Below are 16,560 nucleotides of genomic sequence, written 5' to 3'. Positions count from 1 at the left end.
GCTACATGTGGCCTTTGTGGAGTGCATTGCATTGAAATACTTCCGGCAGGTTAACACACATTTAATACTGATTTTTTCATATTTTTCAGATCCTTTTTCTTAAGTACAAAAGTGAAGAAATGCTTCATTACAAAACCCTTGCATTCAAAATGTTACTTAATAACTGAAGCTCTGCTGTTAGCTAGACACTTTTACCATATCTAACCTCATTACCTTATTTTATTGATTATTTATTATTTTGTGATTTGATTCATTATTTTTTAAAATATCTATTTTATTTATTGTATCTCATTCTGTTTTGTTTTTCCATGTTTTGCATGTGTCTCTTTTTTTGTAGTTGTTTAATATATTGTGAAGAACCCCAACATATTTCCATTGATCTCAAACAACCTACATTAATAATATTTTGATTGTACTCATTATTAGTAAAGTATTGTTACTGATGCATTAATGTGTAAGCAGAATTTATATGTTTATGTTTATGCATGCATGTTTATGCATATGTTTTATGTTTATGTTTATGCAGCAATTTCTTCGAGGTCATTTCCTTGTCTGTTTTTGTTTTTTACTTCTGTGCTTATTTTTAGGGTTGTTTTACTTTGTTTTCACTCTCAACTAATTTCTTGTTACCTCTTGATAAGTTGCTTATTGCCTTCTTCCCATATTTTCTTTTAAAAGAAATCACCAACTTGCTCAGGTTTCAGCAAGTCAAAAAAGTCATTATTATTATTATTATCATTATTATTATTAACCAAAATTCTAAAACCTGCCCCAATACCTGTGTCTGCTCTCAGCGACAGGGGGAAGACTCTGTGTGGCTCTTTTGCTTGTCTGCAGCTCTGGAATCAGTTTTCTACGTCTACACGGTTGCTGCAAAGCCGATCAGCAGACTCAAGATCAGCCCTACAAAGTCACCGCCTTATTTTTAACTTCAATAAAACTCTGTGCGACACGATTGGTCACAGCTATTGACGCAAAGCACTAATATATTGCCGCGATTGGCTCACATCCCTGTCAAAACTTGTCACTCAAAATGATGAGCCAATCAGAGCCCGCGTGTGAGTCTTTGTTCCTCCCGTTTGGTGTGTGACGCAGAGGGTCATGTGTTGTTTGTGCTCTGGCCCGTAGAGATGTGTACAGGAGGAGAAGGGAACGGATTGCTAACCGAGCTAGCCGGATCCTCCCGATTATAGAAACACGGCTGAGCGTGGTCATGTTGCACACGGTAGGATTCATTTCGTGAAAAAAAGCAGATCGCTTCGGAATACTTGCCTCGTTGCTTCAAACGAGGCGAAGGGACTTGTTTTTGGACGGAATAACAAAGCCGGTCCGAGAGGATTGCAAATCTGAGCCGTGAGAGTTAGCTGGCCTAGCCGGACTCGGGAGCTCGTCTCCCAAAACAAGAATGGGGTCTAGGTCCACTCGGATTAGCTTGCTAGTAAAGTGACCTTTGATTGTACTCACTGATGGCAAATTTCACGAATTACCAGGAAGGCAAGGCAGCGATGTTGATGGTGGAGACGCAGCAGAGGGACGTGGGGACGAAATCCGCGGCCGCGAACGGAGACAGCTCGGTTGGGGAACCCCCTTCCCCGTTAATTAATATCGGCGGCGGCGGAGGAGGAGGAGGAGGCGGCTCTCGCTTCCATCAACATTTACCGCCCTCCAACCATCACCACCTCCATAACCCACCAAAGGAACAACAGCACCATCACTACCAACTGGCTCCACAGCATCTTTCCGGAGAAAACATCGCAGAGTCCCCCGGCAGAAAAGCCTCCTCCTCGTCTCTCAGCCAGGTACACACCGCCGAGGACCCCGCCGCTTCCTCCGCCGCCAGCAGCAGCAGCAGCAGCAGCCATGTATATGCGGCTGTAAACGTCGCCAACACCTCGGACGTTGTGGATGATATCCGAAAATGTGGCTATTTAAGAAAGCAAAAACACGGACACAAGAGGTTTTTTGTGCTCCGGGCTGCCAGCCACCTCGGGCCGAGCCGCCTGGAGTACTACGACAGCGAGAAGAAATTCAGGAACAGCCTGCGCTCTGCTGCCGCGGCCGCCGCCAGCGGTGGAGCGGTCGCCCCTTCTCCACCGAAAAGGGTTATTTACCTCTACCAGTGCTTCACGGTAAACAAAAGGGCGGATTCCAAAAACAAACACCTCATTGCCCTTTACACTAAGGACGAGTACTTTGCTATTGTGGCTGAGAACGAGCAGGAGCAAGAGGACTGGTACGTGGCTGTCAGTGAGCTGATGAGTGAGGGCAAAAAAGGGCACGTGGATTCAGATGATTTGGATGATGGGTACGGTACAGTCACCCCTGGTACTGTGTTTAAAGAGGTGTGGCAGGTGAATGTGAAACCTAAAGGACTGGGTCAAACTAAAAACCTCACAGGTGTTTACCGGCTATGCCTCTCAACTAAAACTATACACCTCGTAAAGTTGAACTCTGAAACCCCCTGTGTTAACCTTCAGTTGATGAATATCAGACGTTGCGGACATTCAGAAAGCTTTTTTTTCATTGAGGTGGGTCGCTCCTCCTCCATTGGGCCCGGGGAGATATGGATGCAGGTGGATGATTCTGTTGTGGCCCAAAACATGCATGAGACCATCTTGGAGACAATGAAAGCCCTGAAAGCTTTTGCAGAGTTTCGGCCCAGGAGTAAGAGCCAGTCCTCAGGCTCCAACCCTATGCCATTTATCACAACACGGCGCCACCTGGGCAACCTGCCACCGAGCCAGACGGGACTGCAGCGGCGGTCGAGGACAGAATCAGTCGTCGGCACGCCGCCGTCAAGTAAGAGCTCCGGGGCTAGTGGTTATCGCTTCCGAACATCCAGTGAAGGTGAGGGGACGATGAACCGGCCGTTCCGCTCCGCCACAGGAAGTCTGGTCCACCTGAACTCTGCCCGCGCCCATCATAGTCGTCAAGAAGGGGGTGGCAGCAGCAGTGGGAGTGGTGTCGCCACAGGAAATGCTGGCACAAGCACAGGCAGCGGGCGCTACGTCAGAGCCATCCAAGGGTCGTCATCCACCTACCACGCCCGCTCCGCCTCGCTGCCGGTGTCGCACTTCCCCTCCACCACCAGTCCAGTGAGTGTCTCCTCCAGCAGCGGTCATGGCTCTGTCTCTGACACGCTCACCCGCCCGTCAAGTGCCTCGATATGCGGCTCCCCATCCGACGGCGGCTTCAACTCCTCAGATGAGTATGGCTCCAGTCCTGGGGACTTCCGGTACTTCCGTGTGCGGAGTAACACGCCAGACTCCCTCGGCAACACACCACCAATCAGAGAAGAGAACTGTCTAAATGACTACATGGCCATGGGCTGGAACCGGGAGGTGTTCGGCACCGGTGGGGGCTCTGGAAACAACAGCGGAGGTGACACGCCACGGGACGAGAGCACGTCAACAGAGGATGACCGCTTTTCTTCATCGTCCTCACTGAGGAGGAGGACGCACTCTTTTACCAGACCAGCTGGTGGTGCAACTGGCGGTTCTGGAGTGGCAGTTTACCAGAAAATGACCCAGACCAACTTCTCATTGGAAGAAGGGTCAGATGTTGTGTTACCATTCGGCAGTGGACTGCTCCGTGGTGGGCCGTCCTCCTCCTCGTCATCGCTCCGCTCTGACTACAGCTCCTGCTCCGAGCACAGCCAGCAGAGCCGTCCCTCCACGCTCTCCCGGACGGAGGCCGGTGGTGAGCGCCCGCCCCTCTCCTCCTCCTCCTCTGCCAAGGAAGACAGCGGCTACATGCCTATGATGTGTGGTGTGGCTGCATCGCCGCGGGACACTCCTCCCGACTACATGCCTATGCAACCCAGCTCGTACTCCCATCCCGTCTCCCATTCCCCTCAGTTTCATAGTCCAGCTTTAGGTCCCCGCTCGGCCCACCATCAATCCCAGCTCCAGTCCCAATCCTCCACAGACTCCCATGGCTATATGATGATGCTCCCCGGGGGCAGCGGCAGCTCCCCCTCTCCAGGGCAGGCCTCCCCCAGCCCTCACAGCATGGCAGGTGCCAGTGGGAGCGACAGCATAGCAGAAAGACCGGAGAATGGGGAATATATGGACATGTCATACTGCAGCAGTAGCGGCCGCAAGCTCTCAAATGAAGGGAGCAGCGGGTATTACACACCTGGCACACCTGAGGGCACTCCGAAGTCTTACAGCCCTTATTTCTCCCTCCCTCGTTCCTACAAGGCCCCCACCAGAGAGCGAGATGAGAAAGAGTACGGGGAGTATGTTCCGATGAGTTCTCCTGCCAAGCCAGTATATTCATCAGTTGCCACAGCTTCCATTTCAACACCAGAGAAGAGGGGTGGAGGAGGTAGTAGCACCTCCACCCCCTCTCACCCACCCCCGCCTTATGGAGCTCACCATACAACCGCAGCAATGACGGACCGACGTGTTGTGAGGCCAAACCGTCTCCCTTTAGGAAGGAGAAGTTTCCATGGTCCACTGCGGGTTAGTGAGCCCTCCACAGCGTCTGCAGGCACCTCCACCTCAGTCCCCGCCACCGTCAGCTCATCTGAAAGGCCCTCCAGTCCCGGGGAGTATATAAACATAGAGTTTGGGGATCACTACCCCCATCAACAACAGCCCCCTGCTTATCCTCTCTCTGCCCAAGATGAAGCACCTTCCCTGGGATCCAGTGACCGTCACTCCCCTCACCAGGACTACATGAGCGTTGAGGTAGCGGCAGACCAGCAGGACAGCGCTGGATGCTTGGGTAAAAACCAGTCGCCCAGACCCAGCCTTGTCGCCCCCTGGAACCCACCCAGCTATATCCGACCCCTGGCTAGCAATCCTGGGGTGCTGGCCTCCCCTGGAGTCCCCGCCGGTGGTCACTGGAGGTCAATGGGGGACGACTACACGGACATGACGTTTAACCTCAGCAGAGGTGAGAGGACGCAAACGAGCCCCACAGCCATGCTGCAGCATCTCTGTGTGATCGAGGGACGTTACGGCCACGTTCCCTCCGCCTCCTCCTCCTCCTCATCTCCCCCTCTCCCCCCGTCGAGCCCAGGAAGGGTGCCGACACAACAGGTGGAACCCAAGGTGGTTCGAGCTGACCCCCAAGGCAGGAGAAGACACAGCTCGGAAACGTTCTCGTCCACTTCCTCTTCTAATTCAACTCCCTCGGGAGGAGGACTTGCTCCCACATCCTCAGCCACCCACCCCACACTGGCCAACTCCACAGCCCCCAACGGATCTTACCTAATGGAGGGTCAGGCTTCCAGATGGGCCAGCTCGGCATCTTTTGACAGTATGTGGGTGTCCATGGAGGGTCTAGGGGACTCGCCGGCTCACCATGCTCCAGTAAGAGCCATGGAAATGGGCTCAGCCTCTGGGACCTCAGCATCCTCCTCCTCGGGGGCTGGAGCCAGCAGAATGTGCAGGAACATGTCTGTGGGCTACCAGAACGGCCTCAACTACATTGCCTTGGAGCTGAGGGAGGACGGGAGTAATACGGGAGCCATGACGTCAGGAGCCGGTAGCAGCAACGGGAGCTCGGTGGCAGCGGCGGCAGGGACGGTGCCTCTGCCGGAGAACGGAGCCTACGCCAGTATAGACTTCACCAAATCTGATGGAGTCACCACGACAACCAAGGGTGAGTAAATACAAGTGTGTTTGTGTGTCAGGTGGGGAAACTGTCACTCACAACCAAACTGTGCTAAATTTTGTTTGTCTCCTCTGACAGCCATTGTTTAAGGGCTCTTCTCTGCTTTTATAATCATATTTGGCAGGAAGAACTTTCACTGGTTTTCTGGAGTCGCATCAGCCCGCCAGTGTTTGGATGAGTGTAGTTTCTTGCAGTGTGTTTGTGTGAGAATGAGCTTTCATGTGTGAGTAAAAGAGAGCAAGTGTTATGGATATTTTTTTCCTCACTGAAATCCAAAATAACCCTCGAGCTGCATGCTATTATTAGTCGCATTATATCAATTTGCAGCTCCTCTTGTGAATCTATTTTGGATCAAGTCTCTGTGATCTTGACAAGGCTGCGTTCAGGCGCTTTGAGCAACCAGACGTTGTCTTTGAAGGCATCTGTCCAGGGAGCTGAAGTCTAGGCTATAACAGTGCTGGTACAGGAAGTGGCACCAATATGCGGTTCATCTTGAGGTCTCTGTGTGTGTTGTGTGCAAGCAGACTGGTAGACAATTAGCTCACTGAATGAACTGAGGTTTATCTGAGGTCAAGTGTAGACTGAATCGCTGAAAAAAAAAAAAACGCCCTGACTTTCTGTCTTTGTAGCTGGTAGTGCCTCTCTGCCTGTCTGTGCACGTGCCGCTGTTTTCTTTGTGTCAGCATGTGTGCAGAGTGTACTTAATGTGTGGGTGTATGTGTGTTTGCAGCCTTTTGTCTGCTGTAAGGCTGTCACTTGAGACACTTTTCTACATCTTTGAGAAAATATATTTATTTATATAAAAACAGGGATGAGTGCAGTGCCAGCAGGAGCGGTAAGTATGATGGCAAAACACATAAAACACCTAACAGTGCTGTAATTTAGAGAAGCTCTGTTGTAGTGTTCACTTTTTGAGGTGTTAATTAAACCCGGTAGTCAACTTTGAGGCCATATTTTGCAGGGCTGCAACTAATTAATATTTCCACCATGGATTAATCTGCAGATCATTTTCTCAGTTTATCATTTAGTCTATGAACGGAGGAACACTTTGCACATCTATTCTAAAATGGACAAACTCCGGCACACTATCTAGATTGCAAAATAAATTAATTCATTGCAATGTTTTTGGTACTAGACCAGTGATACTCAATTTAAGGCCTGCGGGCCAAATCTGGCCCTACAGTCATTGTCTAATTCACAATAATAATAAACTGATACACAAGGGTAACTGTTTTTGTATTTTTAGTATACATAAGGTGCCTGAGTGCATCAAAAAAGAGCATGTTTATCAAAAAAAAGTGCCAGTGGAGGATCCCATACAACCCCAACAGAGGTCCTAGATCAGCCCCCCCTAATATCCTAAAAATCTGAGGCTTGCCCTAATATAAGATTAATGTTCTAAAATTCGATAAAGTCCTAAAATCCTAGAAACATCATAACATCCTAGAACATGTATGAGGCTACTCTGGCTGGTTACGTAATATTTCAAAAATCATCAAATTTAGACGCCTGCCCTTTAAATTCAATCAAAACATGCAAAAGTGGATTTGCTGTTGTCAGCTGATAATTAGGGCTGCACGATATGATAAATCACATTGCAATTATTTTGATTAGTATTTCTCTAAAATATATATAAAAATGATGAGATTTTTGCTGGCGTCTCTACCAAACTAGCATGTTTCCTTAGACATTGATATTTCACTTGGACATAGTGAGATTTCGATAATACTTAGATTGATCATACAGCCCTGCTAATAATATTGAATGTACATGATCAATATAGATTTCATTTTCTAATATTGTGAGCCTGTAGTTCAGTTTATTAGAACACACTTTAAGCTATACTAAGGAGGCTGATAACTCATTTGAACTGACTTTTTAACACTTAAATAATGGAATTGCTCCACGTTGACACTTGCTTGAGGTTAGGTCTGCACTCGGTGTGGTAGAGGATGTCTACAGATCAAGAGGACAAAAAAAAGGATGTTTTGACTCGGTTTTCAGTCTTTCGCTTCCTCTTTGATCATCTCCTTTTCTCTTTCACCCACTCGTCCTCTCTTACACTCTCGCCTCCCTCGCTTCCTCCCTGAATTTCTCTGTCTGGCTTCATGTGTGCGTGCATGAGTCAGGATTCTCTGCAAACGCCGGCTGACTCATTTGTTTATCGTGATGCTGAACGGAGATGAAAGAGAGAGAGAGTGTGTGTGTGTGTGTGTGTGTGTGTGTGTGTGTGTGTGTGTGTGTGTGTGTGTGTGTGTGTGTGTGGTAAATCTACAATGCTGAATGTGTGGAGATCAACTGACACTCAAAGCGCTCAAGCACATCCTATTGTGTGCGTTTGTCCGTCTGTCTGTGTGTTTTTGTTTTCAGCTGCTGCCAGCAGGTTCATTAAGTGTAAGTGTGTGTGTGTGTGAGTTGGTTCATGCAGTTCAAGGTAACATTCAGAAATGTTAATCCATGCCACCCCCCACACACACACACACACACACTCAGTCTGTGTTCTATATGTGTGTTAGTCTGCATCTAGGTAGGTGTGTGTGTGTTTATACACGCTGAGTCATGGCAGGCAGCCTTTGATGTGGCGCCGTAATTGCGGCGGCAGCGTGTCAAGGCACACAGCGGGGCCGGGAGGAAACGCATCATCATCACTCAGGAATGCACTTCCTCTCAGCTGCGGTGTTGAACTGATACAGGCACACCTGGATCCTTGACCCAGAGGAGAGAGGGGGAGGGAGAGACCAGCTTTCTGTCCAGCTGTCAAGGAAAATTTTGCGTGGACTTATGAAACGTTGCTATAAATGTTTGATAAAATATGAATTCAGGTGGGGCTGAGGGATAAACAGACGGAAAATACCAGAAAAAAATACTTTGAAGGAACCAAATCAGGCTTACATTAAGGTTGACAGTTTAGATGTGGCATGTTGTTTTGTTAAGTAAAGGTTGGTAGGGCTGCAACCAACAGTTGTTTTCATTATTGATCAATCTGCCAATTAAAGCAATAGTGGTGATGTTTTTTAAGTGGGGTTGTAGGCGGGACTTTACTACAGTCATTGCGTTACCTAAAATAAATAAATACATCCTAAATCCTTAGATTTGGTGGAGTCGGCACACTCTGCTTATGTTTCACAGGGCTTTGTTAGGTTATTATGACTAGTTTTTAGGTCTATAATAATTTATCCATGATGATAAAAATTGTCACAAGCTGTGCAAAATCATAAAAAGATGGTAGAAAGGTCATTGAACCCAACACCTTGGAAGTTTGGAATTCCTTTTATCAGTCCCTCCAGGATTTCACAATGTTGCGATTGCAACAATTGACAGGTTTATTGACGGACTCGAGCCATTTTGGTCTCGGTGTGATCCAAAATGAAGGGCTTTTTTTTTTTTTTACAGAAACAGGAAAGGTCGAATAAAACAGATCAAAAAGACCGTTTTTATTTCCTATTTTTGCTGAAAATGGCACACGTCATGCAGAAAAAATTCAGTTAGACTCCGAATCTCTAGATGTGCCGCAGCTGATCAGCAGCCGAGCTGTGCCTGAGCAGCAGTTTAGCTGCTCTAACCTGTTAACACAGGTGCGAAGAAAATACAACAGGTACCACGTCGCTCATGCAGGCAGTGTGTCCCAAATGTAAAAGTTTGCATTTACTCACCTCTGCAGTAGCTGCTCCTCTCATCCCAGATTCTGATCTGATCATCTCTGATCGAATCGACTGAACAATGATCCAGCCCGCGACCGAAACTTCAGAAACTGCTGCAGAGGAAAAACAAAAACTCAGTTACGCCTGTGCTGCGTTCACATACCCACAAAAACTTCCAAATTTTGAGACAGGAAACAGAATTGGAAGGGCTCTATGCAGGTTTTGTGTAATTTAGCCGTGTAACAGTAAGTCAATAAACTGACTACTTAGGAAACTGAAAAAACAATTTTGATTCCCAATTTAGGGAAAATACCAAAAATTGTTGATATTCCTGTTTTTTAGATTTAAATTTTGAGATTCATATCACTGTAGATTCAATATCTTTGTTTTATGGTCTGTCAGACAAAATAAGTTATTTGAAGATGTTACGCTGGCTTTGAAAATCTTTGACATTTTTCAGTATTTACTGATATTCTTCAGGAGTTTTTATTAAAGTAGCTGACAGATGGGGCCCTGCTGCAATCATTCAGCCTTTTAGTTTTTAATTCAGATTTGCTGAGCTAAGTCATTGCTGTTTAGGTGAACTGCCGGTGGTTGTTCCTTTACATCGAGAAAATTATAGAGGAAAAAAGTAACTCTGCCATGTTTTCACTTGCTTGTAAAGAGTCTGGCTGAGAAACAGTTTGGATGTCCTTACCCAGATGCACATTTATGGTGTGTGTAACGTCTCTGCTGCCGGCTTTTCTATTCATAAAGACGGTGACTCGTCAGTGACTCATAGGCTGATGTCTGCTTTGTGTTCTCTCTTTACAACAACACTTTAGCAACTGATGTCAGTACCAGTATTATAAACACCTTTGGCAAAAACTGTGAAATAATATCACGGTATTTCAGGGTATTTTTGCAATAACAGTATTCTTGACGATATGACAAAAAATACTGAGAATATTTTATCAGTAATTTTAAGTACATACAGCTGCAACAAAGTAAGTGTTATAGTTGCATATGTCAACATAAATGTAGTTCAGATATTCAAGAAAATATGAACAAAAATGATCTCTTAGTTGTTCTGTCTAAAATCTAAATATTGCAACAAAATAAAATAGATTGAAAAAAAAACTGTTGCCAAATACAGAAAACAATGTCTTCAATCTATAAATGATTCCACGTCACTGACGTTGTGGCCCGTATCACGATATGAGTTTTTCTCATCATGTTATACCGTGTTATCATGGACGATATGATAAGGCACACCCTTAGTACAATATATCTCTTTTTAAAACGAAAAAGCTGTAGATGTGCAGGAATGTGCAAAATATTGACTAAGGGGGTAGCAGACGAAAAACACTAAATACTCAGATGTTTTAGTAATGGGGCTACAGCTAATGGCTAAAGGGTGAAGCCAGGTGGATGATGGTAAATAAGGACAGGTGGCGAAAGGTTGAAGCCGGGTCACGAGAGGAAGTTGTGGAGTTTTTTTCGATGCAAGTGACAGCAATGGGAACCTGCCCTTTTCTCCCTCTCCCCCAAGTGGATATGAGGTGGTAAAGGGTTAGTCAGAGTGTGAGGCAGGGTTATCTCTCCGAGAGCGACGGGGGGGAGTGAGATGTGCGAGAAGATGGTACGAGGCTGCCCTTTCCTCTCTCGTTCCCACCTCCACAGCCAGGCCCTTCTATATTTACAAGTCTATTTCCAGACTGACATGAATTTATGGGCCGGTCCAAGGCATGCTCGTAACAGGACCCCCCTTTTTGCTCAGTGTGTGTTGCAGGCAGAGGTCTCTCTCTCTTAAATAGCCAGATATACATATATGCCCACAGATGTTAGAATTATTAGCCGTCATGCGTTGCGCACAAAGTGATTTAGATTTTAAGCGGCTAATTCTGACTGTCACAGAAAAGTGTTTACGGCTCTCTAAAAGCCCTCTGGAGGTTGAAGTTTTTCCCCGTGATGCCCATTTTAGTGTCCATTCAGCAAATAAATGATCTTAAAATAACTCGCGCTGTTTGATGAGCACTTTAATTTAAAGCACTGACATGCTAGATGTGCTGTTAGCATGGGTGGCCCGCTCTGAGACGCATGGGAATCTATAAACCTGGCAGCGCCGGTGTCCACTGAGCTAAACAGGGAATTGATCCCCTAACCCTGGACGTGTTGGCGCCAGCAGGGTTCCCATTGGTCAGTTAATTCCTGGAGTATTACAGAATTTAAGACGGTGTTTCCCAGAGGTTTAAATTTCAGTTTAGGTTTGATGTGTGTGATCAGATTTCTGCTTTTCAAGGAAGTTTGGGTTACTCTGTAACTTAGTCGATTGATAGAAAGTTGATCTGCAGCTATTTTTAATACCTAATTTTATCGTGGTTTTTCTTTTTCTAGCTTCTAAATTGTGAAGATTTTGACACTTTTCTTTATTTTATGTGATAATAAAGGTTATATATTTTGCTTTTTGACTGTTTGCTGTAATAAATAATTAATTTGTATTTGTCAGCTTTGGGGTTTTTTACTGTTATTGAGAAAAAATGATGCTGTAATTGAAAATAATCATTATTTGCAGAAACATGCCAGAATATATTTAACATTTAACATGCATTTAGATGATTGTAATGAACTATTCACTCACTCCAAACCAATTTAATTGAACTGGAAATCTGCTTTATCACTGTGAGCTTTTCCGAGCGTATACTGAAGTGACGTTTTTAAAGTCGTGCAAGTTAAATAAAGTCAATGATTGAGCTCTCCAAGACCAAAGAGACGAGTGTCTCACATCCTGTAGTGCTTACTCAAAGGGAAATGTTGTGTCTCATCAGTAATAAATGGCCCTAAACACTGTCAGCATTGTGGTCTTGAGTTTTCGGTTACTTCTTTAAGTGTACATTTCATAGGTGGTTCTGAGCATTACTCAATCACCTCCTGTTTCTCTCAAACATACAGGAACTCCCACTTCTTCTTTATGTCTTCTCTTACACAGTGTATACCTCCCATCTTTCTTTTTTATGCTTTTTGTCTCTCTCAGATACACGGTAGGGATAAAGCAGGACTTTATGAGAGCACGCTCTCGATTTGCTGGAATGTGATGTTTGAAAACTTTATATGCAAAGTCTGCATGAATGTGCAAACAACGCTTTTAACACGCATTTTTTTCATCTTTTTGATCGCAAATTCTGGAGAACTTTTGACATGCAGTTTAAACAAACTAGAGGAAATCTTTACTGTTTGAATGCTGTTGGAAATAATAAGTTAGAGCAGAAATCTTAGCTGTTTTCAGCTTTTTTTTTCCTGCTCCATTAACAACCCCAAATGAAGTCCTAGTAGATATTATATGAAGAGTTTTCATTTTTAAGTCTTTCATATTTATAAATGTGGCTAACTAATTTAATAATCAATAAATCTAGTTAAGTTTTTTTTAAAAGTAAAAATTCTCTGATTTCAGTCTCTTAAATGTTTATATTTTCTGGTTTCTTTCCCACTTTATCACAGTAAATTGAATACCTTTGAGTTGTCATTTTGGGCTTTAGGAAACAACGGTCAGCATGTTTCACCATTTTAAAGACCAAAACAACTAAATGTATATTAGAAAATAATCAACAGATTAGTCAAAATAAAAATAATTAATAGTTTTATTATTTCGCCCTAACTTATCGAAAGCACTAACAAATTTTCACTGGCACAGAAGTGTTAACATTTGTTGTGTTGATCAAAGAAATATTACGATTTATGGCAAATAATTTTAGTTAGCCTGTGTAGCTGCTTTAAACCAGTCCACAATTGTTGCCAATTTTGTGTCCATTTTTTACAGCTGTTTTACTATCTGAAGCACAGGAAGTTGATGTCTTCATCCTTAATCCCGCCTACTTAAATGGTTTAGATATTCATTTAACTAGGAAAAGTGCAATAAATGAATATAAAAGCAGAATTACTTGAATTAATGACAGTAGTTTTTGTTGTTAGCAAAAGAAATAAATCCACTGATGAATTTAAATAATCTAAAATAGTCCTGATTAGTTGTTGTTTTTTTTCAAATAGTTTGAACTCTTTAGGGTGAAAATGGTATAAAATGTAAGGATCTGTTCTTGGAAACTTAAACCCAGTGATCCCGATCCGGGAGGTTTTGAGCCCGCTTTCGTTTCTCGATCTGCACTCGAAAGGCCCTCAGCTGTCACGCCAGTCCATGTCAGGTCAACACGTTACGCTCGCTGTTCACTCCCATGATGCCTTTCATCTGTTGTCCCAGCTGGGTGAATGGGGTTTAAGGACAGCGACACAGAGACAGAGGGACGGTCGCGGCTCTGTCTGAACACCTGCCTGTGTTGCAACGACACAACAAGCTGTTAGCTAATGCAGGTGTTTGGAGAAAACTGTTTTTATAACCCGATTATGTGGCGAGTGTGTCGATGTGTGTGTGTGTGTGTGTGTGTCTGTCTGTCTGTCTGTGTCTGTGTGTTTAACGGAGGTCAGTTCAGGTCAGTCGGGCTCGTGTCCTAAGAGAGTTGTTTTGATCAAAGTCCGAGACTGGACTGCAGAGAAACCCAGAAACCGTCTCGTCCTCTCTCTCTTTCTCTCTCTCTGTCTCTCTCTCTCTGTCTGTCTCACTGTCTCTTTGTATCTCTGTCTCTTTGTCAGTCTGCATCTCTCTCTCTCTGTCTCTTTGTGTCTTTCTCTGTCTCTCTCTCTCTCTCTCTGTTTCTTTATGTCTGTGTCTCTCTCTGTCTCTTTGTGTCTTACTCTGTCTCTCTCAGTCTGCATCTGTCTCTCTCTCTCTCTCTGTTTCTTCATGTCTGTCTCTCTCTCTCTGTCTCTTTGTGTCTTACTTTGTCCCTTTCTCTTTGTCTCTGTATCTGTCACCGTCTGTTTCTTTCTGTTTCTTTGTGTGTGTTTGTCTCTGTCTCTTTGTATGTCTCCAGCTCTCTCTATCTGTCTCTTTGTGTCTTACTCTGTCTCTCTGTCTCTTTGTGTCTGTCTGTCTTTGTCTTTTTGTGTCTGTCCCTCTCTCTCTCTCTCTTTGTGTCTTACTCTGTCTCTCTGTTTCTGTCCCTCTCTCTGTCTCTTTGTGTCTTACTCTGTCTCCCTTTTTGTCCTTGTATGTCTGTCTGTCTCTCTCTTGTCTCTTGCTGTCCCTCTCTATCTCCCTCCCTCTCCCTGTGTCTGTCTCCGTCTTTCTCTCACTCTGTCTCTCCTTTATTTTAAAATACAGTTCATTTTCTGTCGCTGTCTCACAAATTAAAGCCCCAAGAGATAAAACATCGCAAAAATCCAAAATGTGACGGGTCGATGACAAACAGACAACAAACTGTTTACGCCTGATTGGTATCAAGAGCTGTGAGCTTTTGATTTCGATCATTAAAATCAAATACCAGACCGGTGGCTGTTTTTGTATTTGTTTGCTCATTGTTATTTATTACATTTTAAATGAATTATCTAAACATGAGCATGAGGCCTTAAGGGCACCAAACTGTCTTTTCTGAGGCTGGCGTGTTATTTTTTTTTTAATGCTTTGCAATGGGAGCGCCGTGTATTTACACCGCAGTACAAACGCGGGCACCATGACAAGCTCCCGGTTGGTCGTTTTTTGGTAAAAAACGTGAAACAGAAGCAGCACATAAGTCATTCGGTCCACACTGACTCCATCTTCTGTCATCTATCATGCAGATTACGTTTTACTAAATGCAACAAAAATAGATGCATAAATAAACGCGGGCGGTCTTGTAAATTGGTATATTTAACAAAATGGATTAAAACCCATTAAAACGCTTCAAGTGTGGATTGGCTGGTAAAATCGAATTAAATAAAATTTTAAATCTAATTGAATCGTGGATTTGTAGAATCTTTACACCCCTACCTAATGTGTCTACAAAGTATCTTTTAAATAAATCCTAGCTCATGTTTACAAATAAACAAATCATAAAAGTAAAATACAAACTAAAATATCTACATTATTGAATAAACTGAAAATGAGGTTGTTTATGTCGTTTGATTTCAGTTTCGTCTGCAGCTCTGCTGTCGTCTCTCAGGCCCTGACGTGTTTTGCAAAGTCAGTTTTTCCCGAGTAAATATTGAGTTTTGCTGTTTATTCCAGAGTGTGTCGAGCTCTTGGTGTTTGAGGTTTCTTTTGGTGAAGAGTTGCTCTTCCTCCGCACCTCTAGTTGTTGGTAGAACAAATTTGGGTTGCCAGGTTTGTCTGTCTGTGTCCCCCAGTTGTGGTCGCTTTTCTTTGGTTATAATTTGGTCGGTGTTTAGTCTGCACGGTTACTCGTCCTCTCTGTGTACTGTGTGCTCCCGTCTTTCTATCAGTCCGTCCGTTCATCCGTCCCTCCATCCCCGTGGCTAACAAACAGAGGAGCAGCATTCCAGCAGTGCCCCCTGTCAAAGCATCTGTATTGTGGCGTGCTGCTCACATTGTTGTGTCAGACAAAGCCTCGCTCTCAGTGGAATAACCCAGCTGGACGGCGGCCATTGCCGGGGTCATTCGGAGCCGCCGGGCCACAACCAAAACAGGCAACCTGACAGCCCGGGCCTGGCCATGATAGCAGGGCAGGAAACAAACTTTATGTGTGTCTGCTGGCAGCCGGCTGAATCCAAAGTTCACTGGCCGAGCTCACTTATTTACCAGGCAAACAGATATTTTTAATGCAGCGAGCAGTTTGAGACAAGCTGCCTTACATCTGCGCTGCTTCTTTAAAAAGCTATGACAGCGAACGTACCTCGGTAAAGCCAACATACTCTAGATTTTACTGCGCTTATAAGGTCAGAGGTCATAATCCTCTTCAATATTGCTGCTGTGATAAATAACTTGATTGTTTTTTTTTAGGTGTACTTTAGTGTCGACGAATTCATCCACAGTGATGTTTGTGCTGCCACATGGGAAGTACTTGCATTTTGCATTTTGCTTTGGAAATGTTTCACAAAGACCCGGGTCATGCGGGACCACGTAAGCCCTCAGAAAATCCCCTAAAAGTGGGAGAAGTGAGGTTTTCACTTCCCTGTGGCAGTATTCAGAAGGCCGCATCCAAAGCCAGACAGATCCCAGTCAAAATTAGTCAGCAGCTCTTGGCTTCAAAATGTCCAAAAACAACTAATATTGTCAGTCCAAAACCACTGTCAGTGAACCGGCCACATTCCAGTTTCTGTGTGTGTTTGCATGTGTCAAAGCAGGCGAATGCAAAACAACAGTTTTTTCCCCCAATTGGCCGCTTTTACGAATACTTCCTACTTTTATGGCTGCAAAATATGATTATTTTTAAGGGTTATGGGGTATTTTATTGATAAATATGTCAATTATGTTTAAAAAAAAATGTTT

General features: G+C 44.5%; 2 protein-coding genes across 4 annotated transcripts in view; one reads left to right on the top strand and one right to left on the bottom strand.

Annotated features, from left to right (window-relative positions):
* The first annotated feature begins 1,098 nt into the window (after nucleotides 1-1,098).
* Nucleotides 1,099-16,560, top strand: part of irs4b (insulin receptor substrate 4b) — a 22,448-nt gene continuing 6,986 nt past the window's right edge. Inside the window, exon 1 of the mRNA XM_042511872.2 lies at nucleotides 1,099-5,613. Within this exon, the coding sequence (XP_042367806.1) occupies nucleotides 1,467-5,613 (4,147 nt within the window). The 5' untranslated portion in view covers nucleotides 1,099-1,466. The remainder of the gene's footprint in view (nucleotides 5,614-16,560) is intronic.
* LOC148185667 (tripartite motif-containing protein 16-like) overlaps nucleotides 12,008-16,560 on the bottom strand; it is a 26,167-nt gene continuing 21,614 nt past the window's right edge. For all 3 annotated transcript variants that reach the window (XR_015775751.1, XR_015775750.1, XR_015775752.1), the window contains one exon: nucleotides 12,008-13,568. The gene's annotated coding sequence lies outside the window, so the exon portion shown is untranslated. The remainder of the gene's footprint in view (nucleotides 13,569-16,560) is intronic.

Source organism: Plectropomus leopardus, chromosome 23, assembly GCF_026936395.1.
Source record: "Plectropomus leopardus strain MGB_pleo_1.0 chromosome 23, ASM2693639v1, whole genome shotgun sequence".
Taxonomy (NCBI): domain Eukaryota; kingdom Metazoa; phylum Chordata; class Actinopteri; order Perciformes; family Serranidae; genus Plectropomus; species Plectropomus leopardus.
This window is presented reverse-complemented; position numbering and strand designations above follow the sequence as displayed.